The sequence below is a fragment of the Primulina tabacum genome, chromosome 12 (genome assembly GCF_025594145.1).
Source record: "Primulina tabacum isolate GXHZ01 chromosome 12, ASM2559414v2, whole genome shotgun sequence".
Classification (NCBI taxonomy): Eukaryota; Viridiplantae; Streptophyta; class Magnoliopsida; order Lamiales; family Gesneriaceae; genus Primulina; species Primulina tabacum.
In genome coordinates this window covers 1,443,410-1,456,208 of record NC_134561.1, presented here as the reverse complement: position 1 = coordinate 1,456,208, position 12,799 = coordinate 1,443,410, and the positions used below count along the sequence as shown (strand labels likewise).

The 12,799-nt window shown below is 37.0% G+C and overlaps 1 protein-coding gene across 1 annotated transcript; it reads left to right on the top strand.

Moving 5' to 3' along the window:
* Positions 1-6,839: 6,839 nt before the first annotated feature.
* On the top strand, positions 6,840-8,072 carry LOC142520806 (lignin-forming anionic peroxidase-like). Its single transcript, XM_075623947.1, has 3 exons — positions 6,840-7,296; positions 7,383-7,548; positions 7,656-8,072. Exons 1-3 carry the CDS (start codon positions 6,883-6,885, stop codon positions 8,042-8,044), a joined length of 969 nt encoding a protein of 322 aa, XP_075480062.1. The 5' UTR covers positions 6,840-6,882; the 3' UTR covers positions 8,045-8,072.
* The last annotated feature ends 4,727 nt before the right edge of the window (positions 8,073-12,799 follow it).

The window sequence follows — 12,799 nt, the reverse complement described above, 5'->3', positions numbered from 1 at the left end:
TTGGGGATGGAAAATCAATACATATCTTTGATGATTCTTGGATCCCAACTATGCAGTCAAAAATCAGTCTATCATCAGTTCCGTGGGAGATTGCACCTACTGTGAATACCTTAATAAAGAATGGAGTGTGGGATGCAGAGCTGATTCAAGCTAAATTTAATCCATATGTTGCAGGAGAAATACTTAAGATACCTTTACCATCAGCAGGAAAGAATGACTCTCTATACTGGCGGTATGAAATGAAGGGTCAATACATGGTACGAGATGGCTGTCGTCTACAAAGGGGGTTGTTCTCTACCCCGGAACATCAAGTGGGACATTCCCTGGACTCATGGTGGGCTTTTTTATGGAGTCTATCTATCCCACCGAAAATACAGTTGTTTTGGTGGAGCATATATCATGATTGTATACCTACCAACCAGAACTTAATGCGGCACCATGTACCAGTTAATGAGTCTTGCAGTCTGTGTAATTACCCACTGGATTCAACATTCCATAGTTTAATTTTCTGTCCAGCCACTAAGCATCTTTGGAAGAACACCCCTTTGAGCATGTTTTAAGAAGGGCGACACATACCAACACATTGGAAATCTGCTTTTGGTTGAAAGAAAATTTATCTAAGCACGACTTTGAGGGACTGGCGACTCATGTCTGGGCAATTTGGAAAGAAAACAGAACTTCTTGCATGGGGATAAGAGGAAAGAGCTTGCCACCTGTATTACTTGGGCTTCTGCTATGCTAGCTGAATTTCGACTGGCTCGATTGAAAGAGTTGATTACATGTACAAGCGAGAAGAGTAACACCGAAAGAATCTGGAATCCAAGCTTGGGTTCCCTAATGCTTAATGTTGATGCAGCTGTGAATGAAGAGAGACATATGTACAGTGTTGGGGGCGTAGTTCGTGACTCTCAAGGCCGGTTGTTACTGGCATTTGGAAAACAAATTAATCAACCGCTTACAGTAGTTCACGGTGAACTCCTGGCCATCCGAGAAGGTATCAAGCTTTTATATGAAAAAGGTTTTCAAAATGTCCATATCGCATCAAACTCTCAGTTGGCAGTGCAAGCAGTCACTACCAATCAGGAGGACCTTGGTTACACTGGTTTTTGCACGGCAGATATTATAGAACTTTTGACAACACCAGTGGTTTCTAGTATGTCTCATGTTCATAGATCGGCTAATAAAGTAGCACATAACATGGCCCATTTTGCTTTTTTCTTCTCCGTCACCTGTTATTTGGGTGAATGGTGAATTTCTTTTTTGGTTGGTTCAGCTTGTAAAGGATGATTTTATGCAATAAATTTACCAGCTCTTCCCCTCAAAAAAAAAAAAAAAACATGACTGCATATATTAGTTTCTTTTTTCGCCGCTACTATTTTACATAGTTGTATTTGTTCAATTTATAAAAGAGACAATATTCTTATATATTAATTCATGATCAAATGAGAACCCTTCCACATTTTGATTGATCAAATGAATTGGTATAAAATACAATAAACCACTACATTTTAATTTATTTATTTTTGCTTTGAAAAATTATAAATATTATGAGCACTACATCGTAACAATGAATATGTCACGCCAAACATAGAAGACTTGTACTAATATATATGCGGGGCGAATTAAATTAAATCACTTTAAGCCGAAGCATATGTTTGAAAAGTATAATCTTGTTGATTCGCATAGAATAGTTAGGAAAAGTTTGAAAATAAATAAACAACTCAAGATGATTTTATTCAATTGTCCATTATTATGGAAACCCCACCCATTCTTTTTACTTTGTATTTTCAATGCTTATTTTCATTTTCCTTGGTAACTTATAGATTGTTTTTAACTCACTCTACCATATATGTTTACAATTTATATTTGCTGGAATTTTTTGGGTTTAATGAATTGAAATTAAGCGAAGAAAAAGAAAGAAAACTCGAACAAAACTAAAACGAGCTAGGTGCGCATGCACACTGGAGGTACCTAGTTGCCCGAAAAGTGGTTTTGTTACCAGTCAGTAAAGGTTGATAAACTGCTCACGTTGTTGTCGATAATGTTTCTAATGCATTCTCCTTTTATAAACGTTGATCCAACATTCATAAATATGGATGGTACTCATAGTCGCACTGGATGCCCGACAATCTTGTAGAAAATGTCACGAGTCCTTGTTTTCTTCCCTAATATGGTACCGGGAAATTTCAATTTCCTTGGACACTAGCTGAATAAGGCTAGCAACAGATGCTTTATTTTATTGTCAGCACTTGGAGATAACATAAGATTAAACTTAAAATCTCTCTGACTGTTGCAATCAAATAATGTCTTCAGCTCAGTTGATGATCAACACGGAGTGATCGGGTCAATTTAGATTAGTATTTATCCTAAAATCTATATCGATATATAGATTTTAGGATAAATACTAATCTAAATTGACCCGATCACTCCGTGTTGATCATCAACTGAGCTGAAGACATTATTTGATTGCAACAGTCAGAGAGATTTTAAGTTTAATCTTATGTTATCTCCAAGTGCTGACAATAAAATAAAGCATCTGTTGCTAGCCTTATTCAGCTAGTGTCCAAGGAAATTGAAATTTCCCGGTACCATATTAGGGAAGAAAACAAGGACTCGTGACATTTTCTACAAGATTGTCGGGCATCCAGTGCGACTATGAGTACCATCCATATTTATGAATGTTGGATCAACTTTTATAAAAGGAGAATGCATTAGAAACATTATCGACAACAACGTGAGCAGTTTATCAACCTTTACTGACTGGTAACAAAACCACTTTTCGGGCAACTAGGTACCTCCAGTGTGCATGCGCACCTAGCTCGTTTTAGTTTTGTTCGAGTTTTCTTTCTTTTTCTTCGCTTAATTTCAATTCATTAAACCCAAAAAATTCCAGCAAATATAAATTGTAAACATATATGGTAGAGTGAGTTAAAAACAATCTATAAGTTACCAAGGAAAATGAAAATAAGCATTGAAAATACAAAGTAAAAAGAATGGGTGGGGTTTCCATAATAATGGACAATTGAATAAAATCATCTTGAGTTGTTTATTTATTTTCAAACTTTTCCTAACTATTCTATGCGAATCAACAAGATTATACTTTTCAAACATATGCTTCGGCTTAAAGTGATTTAATTTAATTCGCCCCGCATATATATTAGTACAAGTCTTCTATGTTTGGCGTGACATATTCATTGTTACGATGTAGTGCTCATAATATTTATAATTTTTCAAAGCAAAAATAAATAAATTAAAATGTAGTGGTTTATTGTATTTTATACCAATTCATTTGATCAATCAAAATGTGGAAGGGTTCTCATTTGATCATGAATTAATATATAAGAATATTGTCTCTTTTATAAATTGAACAAATACAACTATGTAAAATAGTAGCGGCGAAAAAAGAAACTAATATATGCAGTCATGTTTTTTTTTTTTTTTTGAGGGGAAGAGCTGGTAAATTTATTGCATAAAATCATCCTTTACAAGCTGAACCAACCAAAAAAGAAATTCACCATTCACCCAAATAACAGGTGACGGAGAAGAAAAAAGCAAAATGGGCCATGTTATGTGCTACTTTATTAGCCGATCTATGAACATGAGACATACTAGAAACCACTGGTGTTGTCAAAAGTTCTATAATATCTGCCGTGCAAAAACCAGTGTAACCAAGGTCCTCCTGATTGGTAGTGACTGCTTGCACTGCCAACTGAGAGTTTGATGCGATATGGACATTTTGAAAACCTTTTTCATATAAAAGCTTGATACCTTCTCGGATGGCCAGGAGTTCACCGTGAACTACTGTAAGCGGTTGATTAATTTGTTTTCCAAATGCCAGTAACAACCGGCCTTGAGAGTCACGAACTACGCCCCCAACACTGTACATATGTCTCTCTTCATTCACAGCTGCATCAACATTAAGCATTAGGGAACCCAAGCTTGGATTCCAGATTCTTTCGGTGTTACTCTTCTCGCTTGTACATGTAATCAACTCTTTCAATCGAGCCAGTCGAAATTCAGCTAGCATAGCAGAAGCCCAAGTAATACAGGTGGCAAGCTCTTTCCTCTTATCCCCATGCAAGAAGTTCTGTTTTCTTTCCAAATTGCCCAGACATGAGTCGCCAGTCCCTCAAAGTCGTGCTTAGATAAATTTTCTTTCAACCAAAAGCAGATTTCCAATGTGTTGGTATGTGTCGCCCTTCTTAAAACATGCTCAAAGGGGTGTTCTTCCAAAGATGCTTAGTGGCTGGACAGAAAATTAAACTATGGAATGTTGAATCCAGTGGGTAATTACACAGACTGCAAGACTCATTAACTGGTACATGGTGCCGCATTAAGTTCTGGTTGGTAGGTATACAATCATGATATATGCTCCACCAAAACAACTGTATTTTCGGTGGGATAGATAGACTCCATAAAAAAGCCCACCATGAGTCCAGGGAATGTCCCACTTGATGTTCCGGGGTAGAGAACAACCCCCTTTGTAGACGACAGCCATCTCGTACCATGTATTGACCCTTCATTTCATACCGCCAGTATAGAGAGTCATTCTTTCCTGCTGATGGTAAAGGTATCTTAAGTATTTCTCCTGCAACATATGGATTAAATTTAGCTTGAATCAGCTCTGCATCCCACACTCCATTCTTTATTAAGGTATTCACAGTAGGTGCAATCTCCCACGGAACTGATGATAGACTGATTTTTGACTGCATAGTTGGGATCCAAGAATCATCAAAGATATGTATTGATTTTCCATCCCCAACTCTCCATAGTAAGCCACTCACCAAGAGATCCTTACTCCAATGGAGCGACCTCCAGATATAGGAGGTATTATTACCTACCCCTGCATTCAGCACCGATTGATGACGATAATATCTCCCTTTAAGCACCCGGGCAGCTAGTGAGTCAGGGTGTCTAAGAAGGCGCCATACCTGTTTAGCAAGTAAAGCTCGGTTAAACTCTACTAATTTCCTGAAGCCAAGGCCGCCCCTGATCTTTGGGTTGCATAGAAAATCCCAACCCTTCAATGTAATTTCCTCTGGCCATTATCTATTCCCCACCAGAAGTTTGCAAGTTCTCTTTCAATATCCATGCACACCATATGAGGCAATCTGAAACAAGACATCGCATATGAGGGGATGGCTTGTAAAACTGACTTGATTAGCACCTGCTTCCCTCCCTTCGAAAAACACTTGTTGCTCCAGCCCTGGATCCATCTCACCACCCTTTCTACAAGATATTTAAACTGAAGCCTTTTACTCCTCAGCGACACTGTAGGTAGTCCCAAATAAAGATCGTGCTGGTGAACTACAGGGATAGTCAAGATGTTCTTAATCGTATCCATAAGCAAAGGATTGGTGTTGGGACTAAATGAGAGAGATGATTTATCATAATTTATAAGTTGCCCAGACGCCTTCTCATAAGTAGACATGCAATCTTTGACCCTTGCCCCTTCTTCCATGGTAGTCCTAAAGAACATCAGACTATCATCAGCAAAAAACAAGTGAGATACAGATGGGCTTGCAGTCGCAATCTTAACCCCTCGGAATAGACCCCTGGCTTCATAAGCATCAAAGAGTTTAGATAATCTGTACGCACACAAGACAAAGAGGTAGGGAGATAGTGGGTCCCCCTGTCGAAGACCTCGACTAGGTTTGACGGGTCCAGCTATTTCTTGATTCACTCTGAAGAAGTAAGAAACAGAAGTTACACAATACATTACATTAGCGATCCAGTAGTTATTAAATCCCAATCGTGTCATCATCTGTTCCAGGAAATTCCATTCAACCCGATCATAAGCCTTGCTCATGTCTAATTTAAGGGCAGCATAACCACTACGACCAGTACTCCTGCTTCGCATCCAGTGTAGAATTTCAAAGCCCACAATAATGTTATTAGATATCAGGGACCCAGAATAAAAGCACTCTGAGAGGTTCCAACAATTTGTGAAAGGATTGGTCTAAATCGATTCGTGATGGCTCTGAAAACTATTTTAGAGCACACATTACAGAGACTGATCGGTCTGAAATCCTTCAAAAGTAGTGGATCTTTAATTTTGGGAATAAGAGTAACAAGAGTGTTGTTCCATTCTTGTAGAGAGGCACCGTCATTTAAGACTCGTAACACGGCTACGGTAACATCCGGACCAACTACTTCCCAGAACTTCTGAAAGAAAAGAGCTGGGAGACCATCTGGGCCAGGGGCTTTATCCGGACCAACTACTAATTTGCAATGTTTTTTCTTCCATTGTGTTCCCCTGTAGTGTCGGAGATCGATGATATGTAGCAAGGACATTTTTGCCGTGTTCAATGTCACATCAGCACTTTGGTGAGAAAAGACTAATTTTTTAAAAAAAAAATCCAAATTAATGTATTAAAATCATCAATTGTCCGAGGATAAGACGAGAAATGAAAAACGTGCGAGCCAAAAAAAATCTAATTTTAAGAATTTATAAAATAATAATTTTGAGGCTTCTAACTTTTTTATTCTTGTTTCTCTGGGTAGTTGATAATTTAAGGTTTTTTTTATTTAATTTTCATGATTCTTTTATTAAACATTGGTATAGCTAACTTTATGCATGTTAGCATATATTATAACAAGAAATGCCCACAAACAAAGACTATATCCAATATTTGATATCGATAAAAAAGTTCAAGTCAAAAGACCAAATCCAATATGTGAAAATAGTTGAATTTTCAAAAGTAAAAGCCTTAAAAAAAATTATATATGCATGGACATGCGAACGCGTTAGCTGCCGAGAGCGACTATTTGCTCTATTCCATTCACATCTCTTCCTTTTTCCTATAAATTCTTCACCAAAAATCATTCTCCTGAATTCATCTGCAAATCTAGATTTCATTATTAATCTTTTAATTTCCATTCATGGGTTCTTTAATTTCATTTCATAATCTTTTTACAATTGTTTCATTCTTATTTTTGTTATCCAATTTCCCCTGCAATGCTCAACTATCCTCTACATTTTACGACGCAACCTGCCCGAATGCAGTCGCTACCATCCGAACCTCCATCAGGCAGGCCGTATCTCGTGAGCGTCGCATGGCAGCCTCGCTCATTCGCCTCCATTTCCACGATTGCTTCGTCCAGGGATGCGACGCGTCGATCTTGCTAGACGACACTGATACCATTCAAAGTGAGAAGAATGCATTCCCCAATGCTGGATCAGCGAGAGGCTACCAAGTCATAGACGCTGCAAAAAGTGCGGTGGAACGTATATGTCCTGGAGTCGTTTCCTGTGCTGACATACTTACTTTGGCAGCTCGCGATGCCTCCGTCGCAGTAAGTATATATAGATAATATTTAATTTATATGTCACTTTTTTGCACGTTTCTCACCAAAATGTAAATCTTTTATCATAAAATTAGGTTGGCGGCCCGTCGTGGAATGTGAGACTCGGCAGAAGGGACTCGACCACGGCCAGTATTTCCCGAGCTAACAGTGATCTTCCCGCCCCTTTTCATGAACTCAATGTCATTACTGATCTCTTCGCAAATAAAGGGCTTAGTGAAAGAGACATGGTTGCCCTATCAGGTAAAAATATATATGCAAATTTCTGCTAAAAATTTATTCAATCTCAACCACTTGGTATATATTTCTTGATTTATAAACTGGTATTAATTTCTTGATTTATAATGCAGGAGCTCACACACTAGGTCAGTCCCAATGCCAAAACTTTCGCACTCGCATATACAGCAATGGAACAGACATCGATGCCGGCTTCGCTAGCACTCGCAGGCGCCAATGCCCGCAAAATGGTGGTGATGCGAACTTGGCGGCGCTAGATCTCGTGACCCCGAATTCATTTGACAATAACTACTACAAGAACCTGATGCAGAGAAAGGGTCTTCTTCACTCGGATCAAGTTCTTTTCAATGGAGGTTCCTCCGACAGTATTGTGTCCGAGTACAGTAGGAATCAACAAACTTTTTACTCTGATTTTGGGAGTGCCATGATTAAAATGAGCGAGATTGAACTGCTTTTGGGACAAAATGGGATCGTACGAAGGGTTTGTGGTGCTGTAAACTGAAGTGATTTCTGCTTTGTTAAATCATTTGTTTATTTATTTATTTTTTTTTGGGTATGTTTTAAGTTGTAATGCCAATTTGTTGAGATTTTTAATAATTCCTGAATAAACTCATTTATAAGTTTTTGTTATTTTATTTATTCGGTCATTATTTTTTCTTTCTTTCTTTTTTTCTGTTTAAAAAAATACTATTTAACTTCACTAGAGGTGAGCAATCGGTGATAACACCGAACCGAAATTAGTAAAACTGAACTTGCCGATTTTTTTTCTGAACCGAAATTGTAAAGAATTTTTGAAAATTTGAAAGAAAAGTGACAAGCTAGACAACCTTACATTTAAAGTGGTAAATAAATCTACGCGTAGAAGTAAATCAACCTTGTCCGTAAAAAATTTTTTGTCATGGATATTGGACGTCGCGATCAACCTTGTTTCTATTAATTTAGGAGATACAGTCAAAGAAGGAAACAAAACATCTACACAACAGCATGCAAACAAACTCATTTTCTTTGTCATCACTACAATGATGGATTGAAAGCCGAATATCTCATTGTGAAAGAGTAAAAAGAAATTGAGAAAATTCTGCTAGAAAAACTACTATCTGCAAAATAATGCACAAACACATAAAACAAGTCACGAGCAGTGGCATTCCAATAATAGAGAAGCAAAGGAGAAAAGTTCAAATGAGCATGAAGACAAATGTCATATAGAATGGACGGACATTGGTCTCGTACAAATCGTATGTCAAAAAATCTTGTGGATCTCTATCATGTTGATGTATCATGTTCTCATGCCCAAGATGCGACGAAAGTTAAGTTTTTGTCATACAAATGATTGGGCATGTGTATGGATCTACCTAAATAAATATGCATAGGGCGTTTTAAATCGTTTGCCTCCAAATAATAAACTTTTGGGAATTACTTCAATTAACTCGGATGTTAAGCAGTATTAGCTCTTCAAGGTAGAATATGAATGGAACTCCTTGAATATTCTTTCCAATCGTCTATCCGGTCCACGAATGAATTCCTTGTTCTTTTCTAGTTTGCATTAGAAAAACAAGAATATGTTTGAAAATTGAGATGTAGAGAGAGGCTGAGGCGATGATAGTGGCCTCTGGAGAGAGGGGGAGAGAAACTTGTATTTCAAGTCATTAATGGTGGCTAATGAACTAGGTTAAAAAACTAGGTCTTACATTAATATTTTATAATTAGGTAAATGGGCCCAAACTCATCTAGATCTCCATCTAGAAGGTAGATGGTCTTGGACTATCCAAACCCATATGTCTTGAGTTCATCACAATAGTGTCATTATAATCCGATCAATAATCTGGCTTCATCGATATGAAGAGTTTAAATAGCTCATTATTATCCAAAATCAATTTTTTAGACCACCGATTCTAATCAAGGCAACTCCCAATTTTGGAACACTTTCAGACAAATTTGGTTGATGCACTCCTCATGTTATTTCAGCAGTCGTACTCTTTCTCAAACTTCCAAAAATAGAATACGCTCATAAACTCTTTTATTATAAGTTAAATTGTTTATCGCATAAAACTGCAGTCAACATATTCAACTCTTTGAATTCGACTCTCTCAACGGGAACATGAAAACCAGGGTTTATGTGACACTTAATGGTTCAGAGATACAACTAGTCGTGAGTTCATAACTCATTGTGATTTGGGATAAAATTTATCCGTTATGTGGGGTCACTCTAATCAGACTCATTCTATGTATCAAATCATTGATTGCAAGAATGCTAGAATTCATTTCTTATTGCACATGTTAAATCATAGTAAGAGTGCCTAGTAGCATTGCCCAATGATTCTCTTGGTATAAATAATGATAGAGCCTACAAGAACCAATCATTTATCGTTAGTGTATAGTAACAATTTGAGGGTTGAATATGAATTAAATAACAATGTGATGTATATTCGAGTATACATAGTGGCATCACATGCGCAACTAGAGAATCCAATTATCCTCATGCACATCTTATGCTCTAACAAGAGATTTCATGCACTATTATCTCATCATATCACATAGGATATCAACGTCCGTAGGAGAGCGGTGAATCCTCGACTACGATGCAGTAGATACTAAATGTGTTGCAAATGTACTTAATCTCGTCACTTGATGACCCTCATGGATTCGGTAAACGAGTCCCTAGCATGCGGAACCTCAGTGTCGTCCTAGGTAATAAGGAATAATAGTTTACAACTATAACCACGGACTATAGTATATTCAAGATATTTATCTATATAGTTTGCATGAGTAAATAAAATAAAGTAAATGACAAAATAAATATGAAACATAAATTATATTAAAATTAAGACTTTATATGACTCATAGGCAATAAAACCCCTAACCAACAGTTAGCATGTAGGGCATCTGCTCAAACATATCAAAACCCAGTCAAAGAAAAAGGAAAAATAGAGACATATTTTGTGGACAATGATGATCCAATTGAAAATGATTCACTTGGATGCTCATATTTCTTTGCTCATCCAGTTGGAAATATTGATCATTTCATTGGTGGTGATGTGCTAGAAAACACAGAATAATTGTGTTTTTTCAATTATATTTTTACTTTGAATTTCAGTCGATTTTAAGGTTCTAGTGAAAAACACGAGGAATAAACTCGGTTAAACTTCATTTTTTAAAAAATAACACATGGTTTTGGCAGATTACATGCATGCGATACTCGCAAAACACCCCGAAATTCAATTTTCAGGTTCGAATTTGTGTGTCATTGTCCCTTACACCAAGACGTACGTGCACCGTAGGAATCGAAACGAGCTTCGTGTGAGTAGGTTTAGTGTCCTGCAACAAAATTTAGAACATCTTTAAAGTATTAACTTGTGTTTAATAAAAATCCTATTCCCCATAGACTTTGTGGGGACCCGAACGCTAATTCATTCCTTAATCGTCTTCAGGAATAATTCAAACAATTATAATAAACAGGGTCTAAATTTTTTTTTTTTAAAATACCAAGCGGAAACGTAATGTAATTCAATTCAAATTACATATTAAACATAACTATACAAATCTTGTATTATCTACAAGAATTCAACTAGGTTCAACTATATCTCAGTGCTGAATCCTAAGTTGCTTTGAAGCCCGGATCTCCACGCTATCTAGTCCAGCCTCTTTCTCTTCTTGACCCTGGTTCTATCCCACCTGTTGCAATGCACACATACAAACAAGACAACAGCCGGATAACTCCGGTGAGAATTACATTCTCAGTATAAATCATGTATACATGCAATCATAAAAACAATATAAAAGCATATAACAGATATGTCTAACATGTATTCAGATCAGAATATAAATCCACATCAAGAATAAATCCTATTCTAAACATGTATCATCATCAGGAACATAATTCACCATGTACCATATTCAGGAACATAAACAACATAACTCGATATAAACTGTCAATTAGACTCATGACGTCACATTTAAGACTAGACTCAATCCTAGTCTAGGGATCCCGGTTTCCAGAAGTTAGCATTCCCATATCGACCAACAGTAATAGAAAAGACTCCAGTTCTATCCACGTCGATAGGGCATCGATCACCAGTAATAGAAGAAATACCAATTCTATCCACATCGATATGGTATCGATAACCAGTAATAGAAGAAGCTCGTATTCTATCCACATCGGTATAGTATCGATCACCAGTAATAGAAAGAACTCCGATTCTATCCACATCGATATGATATCGACCATCAGTAATAGAAGAAGTTATAATTCTATCCACATCGATACGGTACCGATCACCAGTAATAGAAGAAGCTCCGATTCTATTCACATCGATATAATATCGATCATCAGTAATAGAAGAAGTTATAATTCTATCCACATCGATAGCCAAACATCCGGTGACAGACTTTGGCACTATCGCCAATACACTATCTTGTGACATCGTGCAATGTGCCCGTGGCGATCCCACCACTATCAGGCACTTCTTTCCCAAGATACTCGTCTAATACCTGCTATCTATCAATCAAGAGAACAAGTATATCAATCAAATCAATACAATAAGGTAAAGTATGTGATTTAGGGAAACTCGAGCCAAACCTCACTCGAGTTGTGCAATCCCAACTCAACATTAATTTATACCTTTATCTTCTCGGTCCGACGAAGACGAAGTATTGAAGTCAACTCTGTCAATACCCAATCTGCTAATAACAATCGAATAGATACAATATCAGTATATAACTCAGTTCAAAATCTGTTCTGATTAATACTCAAATCAAAACATAATCTAATCAATGCCAATCGACATATGATACCACAATACCATCTCAACCAATACCGAGTCTGATCAATATCAATCAACTGATGTTTCGACGGCATACCAATACAGTCTCGATAACCCCGTCAGTCCCAACATCACAGATATAATACAAGAACTCATAATCACTATCGATATAACTCATAATTTCAACGATAATATAAATCTGATATCGATTCTCAATCAAATCGACTCCAAAATTCATAACAATTTCATAATCAGTCCGTTTCTTAATCTGACTTCGATTCTATGATGTCTAACATGTCAAGAACATCATATATGAATTCCATTCAATTCTGGCAATATCATAATTTCAAGACATATCAAAACGTAATAAAACTTACGTCCAGTTGTAGCCTACGTTGATAGGAACTCGTTAGTGTCCTTGGATTCAAAATCAGACGAACGGATTTCTCGTAAATCGAATTCTAAAATCAAGAAGTAGAACTTCCCCTCAATTCTCG